The sequence below is a fragment of the Salvia miltiorrhiza genome, chromosome 3 (assembly GCF_028751815.1).
Source record: "Salvia miltiorrhiza cultivar Shanhuang (shh) chromosome 3, IMPLAD_Smil_shh, whole genome shotgun sequence".
Lineage (NCBI taxonomy): Eukaryota > Viridiplantae > Streptophyta > Magnoliopsida > Lamiales > Lamiaceae > Salvia > Salvia miltiorrhiza.
In genome coordinates, this window is record NC_080389.1 from 15261027 (window position 1) to 15278691 (window position 17665).

Sequence of the window (17665 nt, forward strand, 5' to 3'; positions counted from 1 at the left end):
CTTTGATTTCAAAATGAGAAATCTAGGGTTTCAAGTTTCACTTTCAATTTTTGTTTCTCCGGTGAATCTCGCCGTCGCCGTCGCCGTCATCGCCGCCGCCGCCACTGATAAACCGGTCGTCACGCCCTCTGCTCTCGCCGTTTCAGGTATTCCTTCTCTCTTACTCGTTTTCTCCCCCCTGCCATCTAAGCTTCCTCTCCCGATCTCTCTCCGCCGCCTGCTCTCGTTCGCGGCGCCGCCGCGAATCGCCGCTGCATATGCAGCAATGGCAGTCGCCGCTACCGCTGGCGAAAGCTATGGCGGACAACGTGCTCCAGAGCTGGGATCCGAACCTTGTGAGTCTCTGCACCTGGACACCTGAACCATGTGCTACCAAGCCTTGCTCTCTCTCCCTGTTGTCGACATCTGCCGCGAATCGTCGTGGCTCGAGCAGCACCAGCAATCGCCGCCGCCAGTTGCACCTCCGTCCCGGTGGTTCTCGGCTATTACTCCCCCATTTTCTTCTTCTATTTTGTTCATTTTCTTTACTTATTCTATTTTCAATCCTAATTCTAATTCTTCCCGCACTATTTCCCTGTTTCAGGAATTGACCGATCGTCGATTCGAGGGTGAGAAGACATATCAGGTATGTCAAATTTGAAATTTGTTGAATGTGCGAGTGCTAGAGTTGTATCTCTTATCTTCAATGAACATTGGGAGGTTCTTTGTGGAGTAAGCACCTCTCTTTTGAGTTTTCTACTTGATAATTTTGGTGTTATTATGGATATAATTTGATTAGTTTGTATTTTATTTCAATCTGAAAAGTTACAAGATTATATGGGTGTTATGTTTATGGAGATCAGTTACATTGTCTTAGCTCGTAAGAACAAGTTGAGCTGCAAAATTCTTTATCTATAAGAGCATTTACTTTAGGTGATTTATGTAATCGACCCTGGTTAGAAGCATTACGTGTGCGTGGTTGATCTTCTTGGTCATACTCTTTCAATAGGTGAAGCTAAATCCTTCACTTGCAGTTGCTTGGTTAAGCTTAGGTAACTGCATATGGATAAAAGGTGATCTAGTTTCAGCAAAGAATCGTTTTAACTATGCCATTATAAGGATCTTTCTTCTGCTTCATTCCCTTTCAAGTGTTTGATGAGTAGATATCAGTAGCATAATTATCGATTTTTGTCAATCTTTATAGCTGCTGGTGTCTCGGTTTCCCCCCCGAGACAGCCTCTGCTAATAGAGAACATCGTTGCTTCTTCTGGTCATGCTAATCCAAATTTTTTGCGAGGTTAGGATATAAGTCAGACACATCATGGATTTACTCTTCTTTTCAAAATCTGATATTCGTTGCTGCAGAACTCGATGGCTGGCAAGAATCATCGGAAGCTGTTGAAGTTGATGGTGAGAATTCAGTGCTGGAAGAAATTGAATCTTCCTCTTATAACGTCTCTAATGGTAATAGAAGCCAACATGTAAATGATGATGACTCTTATATCCCTACGAAAGGTACACTGTTTATATAGATTTTATAACAAGCTATTTGAAATAATATTTACTTGTATAGAAATAAATGTTTTCATACAAGTATGCTAATTTGCTTTCATCTGATTTTGGGACGACACAGTTTGGAGCATTTGCTACCTGGAACTCTTATTGCTTCGCCTACAAAACCAGCTATGGAGCATCAATTTGCATTCTTGTGGCTTCATCAGAAGACGACAGTCCTCTATTTCGTACATCCTCTATCTATGCACTCAAATGATAAGGTATACTACTTCAACTCCATCACTACGCTATTTAGAGAATTCAAACTTAGAAATGAAATGACATCTGAATTCCTTTCTATGATAAGCCAACGACAATCTACGTGTTTTTACCAATTGTCGTTTGTGAAGAAAGGGGAATGAATAGCTTAGCTAGGTGAGGCCACAAGCCTTGAAAACAAAAGTTCTAAATATCAGTTATTGTTGCTTTAAATAGCCCATTTTTATATATTTTTAGTTGTGTGTTGTATAGGGAAATCACAATCAACAATAGAAAGGAAAAACAAAAATCTATTTTCTCCACATTATTAATTTTACTGTGCAAGAAACGATATATGTGAGGGGTCTCTTTTTTGGTTTATTTTTGTGTACACTCTCTTGTTAGTTGTGTGATGGGATGGACTTCACAAGAATTGTAGCATATCACATACAAATCAAGGCTAGTAGATAGATTTTACTTTATTCGTTATCTCTGCTAAGGTTCCTTCTGTTTTAAGTTCCAGCTTATTTTTCATTCATTTGGTTTAAGACAGCATAATCTTAGTGAACAGTTTTAGTGAGAACTGGAGCTCTATGCAATAAATAAGACTTTAACATTTGTGATGCTACTTAAAGTGAACTGTTTGATATACCATAGTTATTAATCTTTTAAGACTTAAATGAATAACATATCAGTTAGTGGATATAAAAATGGTTGGTGCATATTTAATTATAGATTGGTGGTGGTATTGTTCATATTTGATTGCTTGGGGTTGCTTGATGAGAACACGAAAATTATTTGTTAGTGATGAAAGGTGTAATAAGTTTTATCTTGTAATTAGGATTGATTGAATACTTAGAATTTATTACATTTTGATGTTTAGATTTCATTCCATGTTTTTGCAGGATGGAAGTTTGGATGGATGGATGGATTACTTTTGACTAAAAGCTGCTTCAGAGTACCATTTTTGGTTGAAGATTGTAAATGACGGTTAAATATTTATATAAAATATATTTTGGATTGTACTATTTTTTGTATTTGATGATAATGTATATTGTATAATTTGTATTTAGAAAATTATAAAAACAGGAAAAAAAATATTCTTGAATTGTGCATTTGGAAATATATAACGGAAATGACCGTTATGTAAAATATAAAAAATGTTATATTTAACGACAATAAAATATATAAAAACTATATTTTATAACGAAAAAAATAAATTTTATAACGGTAAAAAGCTGTTATGATTGTTATCATACGAAAACGGTAATTAATCGTTATGTAAGATATAAAAAAGCGTTATGTATAGTTACAATACAAAACGGAAAAAATATATTTTATAACAGATTTTACTGTTATGTATTGTATTCATACAAAACGGTAATCAATGTGTTATGTATACCTCATTTACCGTTATGTATACATAGTATAGGTAACGATATATTACCGTTATGTATGAGCGCCCTCATACATAACACCACTATATAAGACGCTTTTTTTGGTACATAGATAACGGAAAATTACCGTTATGTATGAGCATTTTTTTAGTAGTGAGCTGAAACGCTGCCGAATTCGTTACTCAGCATAATCAAGCCTCCCAAAAGTTTGAATCGAAAAAGAGAATCACAAAGCCAAAAATCAGTCACTGCTGATTACATATATTCTCTTAGAACTTAGGCAAATATTGTATATCCAAAGCCTATGTAAAACTGACTACAGAGAACTTATTATTTGTGGTTTAGTTGGCAAGTTTTCAAACCTCTTTTCAACGGACCGAATTGAGAGTTTGTGTCGAAAAGGAGTACAGGCCAGTGTCCTATCTCCGTGAAATCTTAGTGCCCAGTGTGCGCTAGGAGTGAGAAATCCAACCCAGTGTGTTGGTACTGAAGATATACTCTTCAGTTGTTTCGGTTTGTTGTGCACCCGTAAGCACACGTTCAGGTTTGCTGTGCACCCGTAAGCACACGCATAAGTTTGTTGTGCACCCGTAAGCACATGCCCAGTAAAGTTGTTGGTCTGATCAACCGACCATGGATGTAGGAAGTGTTTTCCGAACCACGTAAAAATCTCTGTGTTATTTACAGCTTTCAGTATTTACATTCTTACTTGTGCTCTTACTTTCTTAAACTGAAAACTAATTAATTGCAAAGAGAAACTTAACTGCTGACAACGTGATTAATATCACTGGCTATTTCGAAACAAAAGTTTTTCGATGCGTGTGTTATTAGTCTAACTGATCTATCTTCAGATAGTCAGTAAGATTCATAACATCTCTTTATTTAATGAACTCGACTGAAGCCTTACGTGTATCAGTTAAAGTCTTTGACTTAACTGATAACTCTTTACTGAAGAGTATTCAGTATCAGTCGTCAACCTTGTTTTGATAAAACTCTTTTCACTAAAAAGGTTGAGTCAGTTTGTATTTAAAGTTTCATTTTCAAAAATAGCCTATAGATGTATGACAAACATGGTTTTCGTACCTCAATTCCACATGATTTGTTGTCATTTCCCTTCATATTTTGATTGCTAATATGTGTTTGTATCCCAATTTTGAGTTTTGTTGAGTTTTGATGCTTGGTGTAGCTTTTGGAGTGATTTCAGGGAAAATCAAATATTAATTGGACGATTTTGAAGACATGAGATTGAAGTACGTCTCGAGAGGAATCCGTGAGCGCAAATGGCGACCAAATCCAAGTCCGGGCGAGGGAGAACGGAGCCGAACAAGCGGACTGCGCATAAAGCCCAGGACCCCGCAGTCCGGGCCACGGGCCTCTGCTCCAAAATTGCCCAGTAAGCCGCGGTCCGGGCCACGGCCGCGGGCCTGACCGCGGGCCTCTGCTCCACAGCAGTCCAGAACGTTTTTGGCAATCACCCGCGGTCCGAGCCGCGACCGCGGGCCTCGACCGCGGTCTCCTCTCATTTTGGCCGCGTTCTTGACCGCGGTTCATGCCGTGGTGGCGGGAAAAAGGCGGGATTGCTCCCTTTGGTGGGCCCAGACGCAATTTTTGCCCCAAAAACCCCCTTTTCCCCTTTTTTTCTCATATCTTTCATCTTCCCCCAACAAAAAACACACTCTCCTACCTCCATACCCAAGCCCTAGCCTCCATAACTACACTCAACCACCAAGATTGGAAGGACATTGAAGAAGAGAGAAGATTGAAGGAAGCTAATTAAATAGGATTTGTCATCTCTTACTCTCTCTCTCTTTCATTTATGAATTTCCTTGAATTAAGTATTTTGATTGTAAGCATGATAGGCTAAATCCCCCATTGGTTTGGGGGTTAGGCTCATGGATGATGTAATGGATTGATTATTATGCTTAATATATGTCTTGATTACTTCCTTGTCATTATCTTTGCAAGCCCTAGTATTCTTTCTTGTATGGATTGTTGGCCACCTTCTATGCATTTCTCATTTGTGATTTGAATCGGGAGAGGATAATCATAATAGATTAGGAGCTTGAAACATATTGACTCAATAAACCGGGAGGTTGAGAGTTGGGTGAGAGTTTATCGATCTTATTGTGCTTTTGGGAGTTATAGGTTAGAAGTTGACCGGGGACGGCAACTATGACCCGTAATCTACCGTTTTAGTCGTCCGGGAGGGGGCTAGAACTAGTTGGGAGACCACTCTAGATAAATAGGAGTATCAAGACTAATATTGAGCTAAATTGAAGTCGATTGCTAATCCATCGTTGCCTAGTTGATCCCTAAACCACCTTCATCACTTAATTAATCCACTTTGTTTGATTGTTCTTATTTTGTCTTTGAATTTGTTAGTTAATCAAACCACTCACCTCCTTGTTTAGTCTAAATAGCTCTAGCATAATGACTTAAGGTAATCACTAGAATTTGACTACTAATCATTGTGGGATACGACCTTGCTTCCCTATGTTGCAACTACACCGTATTCTTGCGGCGTGGTAAAAATAATAGCGAACAGTGTATTCCCCCCCCCCTCCCATATACCTATTCGAGACCCTCCGGACCTAACAACACTATTCGGTTATACAAATGAGACTAACCGCGTAAATGACATTATTCGATTATACAAATGACACTACATATAATTGACACTATTCGGTTATACAAATGACACTATAACATTTTAAAATGTCATAGTGTCATTTGTATAACCGAATACTGTCATTTACTATGTTATAGTGTCATTTATACGCAGCGTCATTTGTATAACCAAATAGTGTCAATTATAGACAATGTCATTAATTATATAACTGAATTATGCCAATTGTGGGTAGTGTCATTTTTATAACCGAGTAATGTCATTTACATGATTTGGATCAGAATGAGGGTCAAAATGCGGGTAAAGGCGTAACCCGGTTGTACAGTACAACCGATTGTACCCAATTTTTTGTGTTAATCTGAATTCATTGTAATAAGTATACCGAAATATAAATTATAAAAATGTATCCATCAAATTAATTGTGATATAAAACTTAAAACTTCTCCATTAAATTAATTTTGATATAAAACTAACATTATAATATATTTGATTCGTAGAAAATAATAATGTACATAAAAATCAAAATAAACATATTACAAATAGATTAATAATAGAGCCAACTTTTGAGATATCCATATTGAGTAATGAAACTCAATATTTGGTCATTCATATTGAAAACACAAATTTTGACCATTTTTTGCAATTTCGGACTGTATTGCCCTTAATTTGGGCGGATCTGATGGGGTTGGGTGTGGGGGTTCGGGTGGTACTTTTGACACTAATGTTATAATTTGTGCCAAAAGTACTAAATTACTTGGAACAAATGAGAATATTAGTGCCAAAAGTACCAACTGAAATAAAAAATAAATAAACAAATTCAAGTAATTTGGTACTTTTGGCACAAATGACAATATTAGTGCCAAAAGTATCAAATTACTTGGTATTTTTGTGGTATAAGTAATTTGGTACTTTTGGCACAAATTATAACATTAGTGGCAACAGTACCACCCGAACTTGTGCCCAACCCAATTCAGTCCGTCTAAATTAAGGGCAATATAGTCTGAAATTGCAAAAAATAGCTACATTTGTACTTTTAAGATGAAGGGCCAAATATTAAGTTCAAATCCTCAATATAACTATATGAGAGCGTATTCTCTTAATAATATCATTACGTGCGAGTTAAATTAATATAATTAGTTAAATCAATTTATGGTGATGGATCAACAATAAACAATTAATATGGTTTGTTATATGGGAGTTAAAAGAGCAAAGCGAAGTCAACCCATGAAGCGTATCAAGTCATTTCAAACATTTAATGCTACAGATATTACATTAAATGTCAATTCCTCTTTTCAAAAGAATGTACATGGATGTCTGTCGAATGTCAACATCAAAGTGCGAATATGCCAATATAGCTATCACAACCATTCCTTGATACAACGGGATGTTGAATTGAAGAAAGCTCTCTTCAACGACTTTATTCAATCTTTTGTTTATATATATGACGAAAGATCAAAATACATGTGGTGGAAACTCTCTGGCATTGTTGTGTTCGTAAGAACTCTAACCTTCATGGTTAACTTTCGATAACGACAATAGTCCAAAAATGAACTTATTTTTCATTGTAAAATTTCAATTTCATATTTGAGAATATATTTGTAGTTCTTAGACTAGGTATTCTTCATTGTAAACATCATAAGCCTAGATTCAAACATACTGAAAATATCCAATAGTTCTTCATTGTAACAATATGTTCACTTAGATGGAGAAACCCTTCTTCTGAAACTCTCACTCATTGTAAAAAATAAGTGAAGAAGTAAGAAGAAGTTGACAAATAAGCTTCGAGTGAAAAGTCTTAAAGTTGGAGAAGTAACGGGTGCTATCGAAAAATAGCATAATGTGACAATCCAGGTAGTTTGTCAATGACGATATTGCAACCGCACAAATTGCTCAATGGTCAAGGCCGCGTAACCTGTGTAATCAGTCCAATAGAACAACTGACTAGTCGAGCTCACTTGCAATGATAAAAACAATGAATATAAGGTTAAGAGATTCCCATGTATATCAGGGTCGTGGATGTAGGAGAGTTATTTCAAACCACGTAAAAATGCTTGTATAGTGTACTTTATGTCTATACTTCAATTTGTTGTATTTTCTTAAACTAATTTTCATGTTGACCAACTTCAAACAAAGTCAACTGACAACAAGAACTGTTTTTAGCATAAGCATAAAACTGAATTTAAGTTTTATCATACTGACTCAAGTCACTGATCCCTTAAATCGCACTTTGCCTTAGCTGAAAAGATAATTAAAAAAAATTCTAAGCGAGTTAAAACTTTTCACCACATTCCGCACACGCTTCAGTTACTAGTTCAACTGATCTATTAACGAGCAATCAGTAATGTAACTAACGGATTACTATGTTAGGCATGGTTTAACTGGACATCAGTTAGTTAATCTCAGTTTGTTGATCTGTGTCATCCAGCTAGCTGACTCATTATCAACTAGTCTGTCTTAGAACACTTAAGTTGAAAAATGAGCAAAACTGATAATTGATGTATTCCTCCTCCCCTCCCCACATACACTAGTATATACTCGCCTCGAAGCCAACAACGGCCCCCAAAATATTGCATTCGACAGGATAAGTCATCTTTCTGTCACCGAATTTTGTATAGTGTGACATTTTATGAAAAAAATTGAAAGTTCGAGATCTTTTAGTAGAAAACGAAAGTTCAGGACATTTTATTGATTTACATGCATTTTCACTCATATGTCGCGTTATTCTTTAGTGTTTTGGGTTATTTTATTAAGTTAGTTGAGTTGTCTAGCGTTAAAATTGCATATTTTTGTGAAATATACTACTCGTCCGTGTTCGTGCTGTTTTTACAAGTTTTTGGGCTCGTTTTGGGAAGATTTTGATGTTATTGGAGAGAAGTACACAAAGAGACGAGTCCGTGGGCTCAAAACGAAACTCAAATCGGACACCGGACGAGGGTGAACGAGTGTCGAAAAGTCTGCGCCGATATTTACTACCTCATATTTGCTACCCCACTATGAAGGAAGTATTTTGCTATCTCTTTAACTTCCTACCGTAGTGGATGACCTAAATATTAAATTTAAAATATAAAAGTTATATTTATTTAAAAAGATTAAAATTTAATAAAATTCTCTCTCATCTCTCCTCTTGTTTTAATAAATCTAATTTTCAATTTTATTTTTATTTTTATTTTTAAATTTTTATTTTCAACTTATTTTACTTATTAAATCTTTATACGTTTTCATAATATCAATTTTTGTTATTGTGATATTTTTTTTCTATATTCAATTAAAATTATACTATTTTTATTATATTTATAATTTTTTAAATGATAATTAAATTAGTTTAATTATATATATATATATATATATATATAAAGTATATATATAAATATTTCTCGTGCATTGCAGGGGCTACTTAGACCGCCAAATAAATAAGTAAATAAGATTCCCCTTTAAAGAAAAAGTAATAAGTAGCTCAAAAAAAAGTAGTAATAAGATTAGTTTTTAACAATTACTAATAATGACCACGTGATTCTTCCACAAAAAAGGTTGGAATTATTTGTAGGATAAAAGATTGGCACTTGTCTCTCCTCAAATTCTCTCCTTTCTTAAAATCACTTGTATCCAACAATCATTTGCAGTTAAATTGATTGAAGAGTGCAATTCTTATTTCTAAGAAATTAATTCATCCTAAGACGTGTTTATTGTTAGTTAATAAAATACTCCCTATGTCCCAAATCCCAATTAACTTATCAATATTCTTTTTTGGATACTAAATTGACCAATTTTCTTATGTAAAATAAATTAAAAAGATCTTTATGACTTTTTCACTTTATCAAACACACCAAACACTAATTTCTTAAATTTGATGTCAAAAAGAAATTGATCAACTTAAATGGAACAGATGGAGTAGAAAGTAAGTTGTGAACATGATGGAGAGTGTAGAAGTGCAATAATGTATACCACATGAATTGTGGCAGCAAACATTTTAGACCATTCAAAACCAGTACAAGCTAATACGAAAATTGTACGCACCAGTGGAAAAGGGAAAGTAATGTTTCGTAGATTCGACAATTCAGTATGTTTTTACTCGACATTGGCGGGCTTTTAACACTCAATTCAATTCCCAGCGGAAACCCTGTATCATTTATGGAATCTCAAACAAATTAAAATAACAATATCATTTAATAGTTCCATTTTTTTTTTTTTTTTTGGAAGAACGAGTATAACTTTATTGCACACAAAGACATGGAACATGAAGATGACCCACCACAAAGAACAGAAGTTCATTCCAAACATGGTGTGTAGAAATAATCCTCGCAGCTTTTGCTAAACAGTCAGCAATAATATTAAAATCTCTCTTGACATGACGAACTTGAAAACCCGAGAGTGAACGCAGCAAACTCTTGCAGAAACGAGCAATATCACCAGTCTCCATGATGTTTCTCTCGCTTGATTGAATGATATCACAAGCTCGTTTACTATCTGATATCACCAGTTCCATTTTTTTTTATTAATAAATGGATTATTGACCCTAAATATACAAACTTTGAACCAATTTTACAAACTTTGAAATTTATCAAAAAAAATACATAAACTCTATTACTCTAGCAATTTTACCACAATTTCAAATTACGCCCAAATTAGAACTAATATGAAATCTTAAAAATCCAATGTGGATAAACAACCAATTTAACAAACAATATCGTATAAATTGCACATTAAAACAAAAAACCATCATTTTATGAGGGCAAACATTAGTATTTTATTTTTTTTGATAAATTATAATAAATAAATTTAAAGACCGCGCGATGGAGGATTCGAACCCAAGACCTTAGGATTTCAGTTATAGCTCTACTTAGGATAAAGAAATAACCAAAAACATAAAGCAGTTACGCGCACAACTAAAAACCATAGATAAAAAGCAAGAACTAAAAACCATAGATAAAAAGCAAGAATGAACAAGATCAATCAAAGTCTGCCAAGATGTAACAAATACAACTATTATAACTCTGGCAATTCTAAGAACAAACGCAAAGGAATGATGAAGCAAAAAACAAGTGCAGAGATTATGTTGCCTGATGAGTTGCATAAAAATAACGAACTTGTCAAAATTTTAACGGAAAGGCGCATAAGCTTCTATTCCCTAGTGTCCCATCTATTAGAGCTAAGTACCTCTTGGCAGGGCCCAGCCAAGATGAAGCAAACTGCTTATCTTGGAGGAGGAGGTGGGGGCATGTTCGACTTTGCAAATCCAACCCATGCAACGATACCAACTGCAAGGATTATCCATCCAAATATGTCATACTTGAGATCACTACTTTTGCTCTTCTTTGTACTCTGCTGCTGTAGATAACAAAGGCATTTAGTTGTTAAACAAGCCTTAGCTATATGGAACCAAGTGGTTAAATATCAACAGACAAGAAATCCAAATATGACCAAAGCTAGTTAATCATCAGGTAATGTGTATGAAGTGATTAAGATGTTAATTTAACACCATAGGGAGGAGAAAGGTCAACTAAAACAATGAATTATGGAGGGGAAAACCTTCAAACTGGAAAAACACATGTCATAAATGAGCAAGTGCTGATTGTGTTAAAAGCAGAGACAGGATGGAGTTTCAATGGTGGCCAGTTTCAAGATCAGGAGACTTGAAGGTGGCAGATACCAGCAGCAATTGCTAGATAAATGAGGCATGTAGAAATAGGCTACATACGTAGTGATTTGCTAAGTCGAAAAAAGACATTTCTAACCCGCCAGAAATCTGCTGGAAAACATTCCAAAAACTGAGAATGAATGAGGACTGAGAATTTGTTTGAAGGAGGCTGGGTTTTAAAAAGCCCGAGGCGCACGAGGCGCAAACATGCCTCGGAGCCTAGGCGCAGGGCTTTAAGCGCAGGCGCGGGCTTTTCGTAGGTGAGGCGCAGTAAAGCCTAAAAAATTCTAATATATTTACCTACATTATATTTTATACCAAAAACACAACTTAAAACCACAAATAGTACTTAAACACACATATACTTAATCCAAAACACACAAATACTTAATCCAAAACACACAAATACTTAAGTTTTAAAATATGCAAGTCTAAAAGTACGATCAAATATCAAACAAGTAATCAAAAATCATCATCCTCAAGTCCATCATCCTCAAATGCGTCATCCCCATCATCTTTGTCTTCACCAATGTCCTCTTCCATCGAGATTTTGAGAATAAAACTGAAATTAAAAAAATAAAATTTATTCAATTATAAATTTATAACATCAATCAAAACTGAAATTATAAAAAACAACTTAAAAAACTGACCTACAATGTTGAATTTGAAAATTGAAACTCAAAAACAACTTCAAAAACTGAACTACAATATTGCATTTGAAAGTTGAAATTCAAAATAAACTTCAAAAACTGAAATACAAGTTAAAACTCAAAAAATGAACTTCAAAAACTGAAGCCTTACGTGCTGGAGGCTGGCGGCGCCGGCGGCGGACGGCTGGGGCTGGCGGCGGCGGCGGTGGACGGCTGGCGGCGGCGGGGGCTGGCTGGCGACGCCGGTATGTGAGCAAAGGGGGGAAGACGCAAGGAGAGAGAAGAGAGGAGAAATGAGGCGCGGCTGGTGTGTTATTTTTTTAGTTTTAAACAAAATTGTACCCTAACCCTAATTCTACATAAGGCGGCGCCTTAGTGAGCCTGCGCCTAGGCGCGCCTTTCGCGCCTTATTGCGCCTTGGCTGCGCCTCTAGTAGGTTCCCGCGCCTTGCCTAAAAAGGCCCCCCCACCCTGCGCCTCGCTTAAGGCGCGCGCCTAGGCGCGCCTAGGCGCGCTTTTTAAAACCCAGGAAGGAGGTCTCCACAAATCAAACAAAATGTAATTTGTAGCCAAGCTCGAGTCAGACTAACCAAAATTTAAGCCTAATAAAACAAAGAATATGCAATACACCTTAGTGCTGGTAGATGATGATGAAGGTCCGCCTGCCATAACCTGCTCACCCAGGCCATGCTTGTGGATCTCCACGTGTAACCCAGGCGCCTTAATACAACACATAGGATACATATAAGTCATTAGTTTACATCTAAAACAAATCATTTCATGTCACAATCACACCGGAATGCAATCTTTTTGCAAGAGCACTTCATAAATTGAGCATAAATGGCTGAATTATGACTCTTTATTTCATAGATAAATAGGGCATAGAAATACCACATGTCATACATATACATAAGAGAGTAGCAAAACCCATGATGACAATTAAATATATAAGGCTGTGAACTAGTGGTGAATAGACTAAAGATAAAACCACTGATTTGTATCTTCAGCCTCCCATGAAACATACAGAAATGCAAAAATTCTAACCAACATTTAAATCTGTCCTCGCAGTACTTGAAGCCCAACGATAAACGATGAACTTGATTAGACACCATATCAGCATAAGCCACAAGAATTACTATGTATTGGAGGATAAGTTCTGCGAAGGTATTTGCATAAGAAACAGTTCACATATACTCTGACACTAACATATCTATATTATCTTTGATGAAAAGAATGCAACTAAACATTTCATCTTATACCATATTGATAACTAAATGGCTCATTCACAATCAAGTGCAATATGATCTTCCACTCCAACGGTATTATAAACTAAAGACATAATCCTTAAAAGAATATCCAGGGTAGGAAAACCAATGTACAGTATGTACCTTGCTGGTTACTTCTAAGGATTTCTGATAAAGTTCATTTGTTGGTTCCTGCAAGACAATAACAAAATAAATAGCAGTTTATAAAGGGATCTGAGAGCATAACAAAAAAATCCTCGTTGACATATATACCAGTTCAACTGCTTGCTCAAAGTACTGAGCTGCTTTATCGAAGTAAACTTTAGCCTCCTCGAGCTCAGGAATCAGAAATGCACTAGATGTATATGCATTCCCAAGGCACCAGAGTGCGTCATGCTTTCTAGGGTCAACAACCAGTGCTTTTTCCAGCTTGTCAATAGCATCTACACAATAAAATAAGCAGCTGAGAGTTTGTTTCTCAATATAACCCTCCCAAACAACCCAAAACTACTCATCCTTTGTAGATACAGTTCAACACTATATACCCCTCCAACTGTTTCTTATACATTTTGAGAGTACTAACATAATTATTACAGTTTTAGCTTAAGTAATAAGGAATAGTTGCAATAAGTTCCTGGTCACAGCTCCTACAAAGTGCATAAACTAATGCAGCACAAAACAAGGAACAACAAAGAGTTGCTGCTCTTCTGTCATTTAAAATACTTACAAATCCAGACTCTATCAACTCTTGAATAATGTTTGGGAAAATAAGCACCTAAAAAGCTTATGAGCTGTAAAATCAAGCTCCAACAACTTTAAGCTCCCCAGAAAATAAGTTCCTCAATCCCTCCCCACTTATATTTTCATAATCTTATACATAAGAATCAATTTTTTAAATAGCTCTACTATGATTTGTTATCAGGCCCGGCCCTTCTTCATATGTGATGGGCAAAGGCCTAGGGCCCCCAAATTTGAGGGGCCCTAAATTTTAATAATAATTCCATTAAGTATACTTTCATAATTATTAATCTCAAATTAATTAAAAAGTTATTATTTGAAATTGATCCTAAAAATTTATTTTTTAAATTGTAAATTCTATAAATGTGTCATCTTTTTTTCTTTTTGAAAGTCTACAAATCTGTTATCTTTAGAATAGAGTTTGTTAAAACTTCCTATTGCTTTTTAATATTTCTATTGCATATAAGATATTGTTAACAATATTGATTACTGTAGCTTCAGCAGAATAATTGTATGCATTAAAAATACTGAATGTTATTGAAATGATTTTACTTCTGAAAATGCTAGAAGATCTAAATTATTTCAATAACTATTGATTATTGTTTTTGGTTTATTGCACTGTATAGATTAACATTGTGTAGCCGCACAAATATGGAAGACGATTATGCCCTATCTCTAATTGACAATGAAAAACGAAGTTCTATTTCTTAAAGGGTCCATTTTTTTTATTTTCGCCTGAGGGCAGGCCGGCCCTGTTTGTTATTTCCAACATATATCCTTTCGATTTAATCTCTCTTCAATTCTCTCTCTCTAGCTCACATTTCTCTCTCTAGTTTATAAACTAAATTGTCTAAACACTTTGACAACTTATAATTTCTTAAAATATCTTATAAGTTGTTGGAGCTTATAACCTCTTTAGAATAAGCTTAGCCAAACACCCCTTAAATCAAACGTCTGATCACAGCTAACACAAAATGCAAGAGCAAACAATGAACCAATTTAGACCATAACACAGTAATTTCTACCTTGGACCATCTGCTTTGACTCCGGACCATTCTGAAACTGCGATAACTCCAACAACACACCTCCCCATTTTGTTAGATTCTGCAACAGAAGTCGAACTACAATAAAACAAATCCGCCCTAAAAAAAATCACGAAGTCCAAAGACTAATTTACACAATCAGAATGCCAGTAAACCATGATAACTGGCATCGGCTTCGAACAATCATTTCCATATCGAAAAACAACAAGCCTTGAAAAATCATTGACACATCAAAAAAGCTCAAATCAGCGAACAAGTACATTAAAAAAACACACACACGCACACACACAGTGCGTGAACGAGTGTATACTGACCTCGGCGTCATGAGGGTTTTTCGCGTAGATTGCTTCAGCGGTTCTGCGAGTGTGCTCGAAGAAAAGAAGGCGATCGAAATCGTTCGACATCTCCATATTTCTGGTCTACCGGTGCAAATTCTATTCACTTTTCTAAGGTTTCTTAATTTAATTCAGGGGAAAAAATCTCAAGGTGCAGTTAGGGCTTTTTCTGGTTTTATATGAGTTAGCCTATTCTTCGGGCTTTCAGACATTCGAATTCCAGCGAAATCGGGCCCAATATTTGGGGTTTCTAACTGTATAAACTGTTCTAATGTTGGGCTTATGAATATATTTTATGGGCTATGTATATTTCGAAACTAATAAATTAAATAAAATAAGATAAATGTCACTTTATGTCCCATCGTTTAGCTGAATTATCGATTATTTCCCAATCTTTCGATAACATCTAATTGACACCCAATCTATCAACATTTTTTTAATTGTATCTCTTTAAAAATTTTCGGCGCCCGGAAGATGACGTGGAACACTGGAAACTATTACGTGGAATTATAAAAAATACTTGGAATTGCCAGCAATATAAATATTAAAAGAAAATAAAAAAAATACTTATGTGGCACTCTAAACATAATAGCGGTGGTTTGAGGAAAAAAATACCAAATCATAGATAAGAAATTCAAGAACTGTTGAAGGTGCTTGCCTCCAGTAGAATCCGAAATTGAAGAAGTTAGTGGGAATTGAAGAACTCTCTTCGGTGCTTGCCTCCAGTGAATCCGAAATTGAAGAACTCTCTTCCAGGTTTTCTGCTGCCCGCCTCTCCAAAAACTCTCTTTCAGATATTGATTGGAAATTCGACGCAACAACTCAGCCACGCTGCTCGCCTCTCCAAGCTCGTCGTCGTGCCCTACATCGCCACCGGCGATCTCGTCCGCCACGAAATACACGTAATTTTAATTCAAAGTGTTTTTAAATGGGTTTTTATAGTTCATCGTCTTTGTCTTCCACAAGTTGAAATCTTAAAACCCTAGTTTCAGAAATTGAAAATCACTTGCCAAGAATGAAGGCTAAAAATCGAAAAAAATTCTATTGATTATTTACAGAACGACATACATTTTTGACATCTAAGCTAATCGATTCTCAAAAAGACTTAATAAATGAGAAAAGATTCAAGCAAATTCGAAAAATTCAGGGAAGGGGGGGGGGGGAACGACATTTGCAGCAATCGCCCAAAAATCAGAAAAAAAAAATGCAGACAATGAACGAAATATCAGAAAAATCAGCGACCTCATTTGCCGCAATCGCCGATTGCTTCGAATTTCATTTCATTTGGGTTCTTCGAATTTTACTGGGGTTCTGCAAGCTTTTAATAATGGTGATTTCTTCATTTGTGTTTTTCTCGAGACTTGAAGCAAATGGCGACCTTATTTGAGGGGGGTGTATTCGTTGTGGATTTCCACAGACTTTAAAAAGTCCATGGAATTTAAATTTCATGGAATTCACATAGATTCCAGACGACTTTCAAAGAATTTGTGGTTGGATTTCACCCCGATTTTCACTGATTTTCGAAGACTTTACGGGATAATTTTGGAATTGAATTCCATGAAACCAGCGCCCGCTAGAAGAGACCCAGCGCCCGCGGAGTCCCAGCACCCGCTGGAAACCCAGCGACCGCTGAGTTCCAGCGAGCGCTGGGAATATAGCCTATATATACATACTCAGCGGGCGCTGGTGCCCTAATTCTCACATTCTCTATTTTTGCCGCTATACAGACAGCTCCCAAGCCTCCCAGCCAAAACCGAAAAAATCACCACCACTTAAGTCCTTCCATACCACCACCCTCTCCGGTCACCTTCAACGACATAATGGTTCGAACCAAGAACGCCAACGTTCGTAGAGGTGAGGAGGAGCCAACTTTGAGGGAAAGGTACGAATGTCCCTTTGACTTGCAAACCGAACTAGATGGAGAAATATTTAAGAAATTTAACATGAACTACATTACTTGTCCGCATTACTTGGATTGGGACTTGGTTATTGATTTGAAACTTGAGCGGCAAGTTGCTTTGTATTTGAATAATCTAGGGATGAAAGAGTATGCTAGAGATATTGAATTTTCTGGGTATGATCCTCTATGTTATGAGTTCATGACTACTGTGGTTATGAGTGGTGATATGAAATGGATTAAAGCTAGGATGTATGAGCGAGAGTATAAAATTAGTTTGGCTAGAATGAAAGCTGTTTTTGGTTTCCCTACTTTTGGATTATATGATAAACCTCGGGGATGGAATGTTAATCAAGTGTGGAATCAATTG

The 17665-nt window shown here is 36.1% G+C and overlaps 1 protein-coding gene and 1 long non-coding RNA gene across 10 annotated transcripts; one reads left to right on the top strand and one right to left on the bottom strand.

The window, feature by feature from the left end:
• On the top strand, positions 1-2759 carry LOC131017809 (uncharacterized). Of its 7 annotated transcripts, none has more exons than XR_009099867.1 (6): positions 1-146; positions 584-625; positions 1184-1276; positions 1345-1494; positions 1613-1754; positions 2637-2759. It is a non-coding gene; the product is annotated as an uncharacterized LOC131017809 (long non-coding RNA). The 7 variants fall into 7 exon arrangements; XR_009099864.1 differs by having other exon boundaries at positions 22-471; positions 584-711; XR_009099868.1 differs by having other exon boundaries at positions 26-471.
• A 7223-nt stretch (positions 2760-9982) lies between these two features.
• Positions 9983-16756, bottom strand: LOC131017810 (mitochondrial import receptor subunit TOM20-like). 3 transcript variants are annotated; one of them, XM_057946542.1, is made up of 7 exons: positions 15378-15621; positions 15046-15124; positions 13556-13725; positions 13427-13474; positions 12669-12758; positions 10909-11079; positions 9983-10218 (listed from the first exon to the last, which is right to left on the bottom strand). In XM_057946542.1, exons 1-6 carry the CDS (start codon positions 15471-15473, stop codon positions 10945-10947), a joined length of 618 nt encoding a protein of 205 aa, XP_057802525.1. In that variant the 5' UTR covers positions 15474-15621; the 3' UTR covers positions 9983-10218; positions 10909-10944. The 3 variants fall into 3 exon arrangements, with proteins under 3 accessions (XP_057802525.1, XP_057802526.1, XP_057802524.1); XM_057946543.1 differs by having other exon boundaries at positions 10909-11076; positions 15378-15566; XM_057946541.1 differs by lacking the exon at positions 9983-10218 and having other exon boundaries at positions 10679-11079; positions 15378-16756.
• Between the last annotated feature and the right edge of the window lie 909 nt (positions 16757-17665).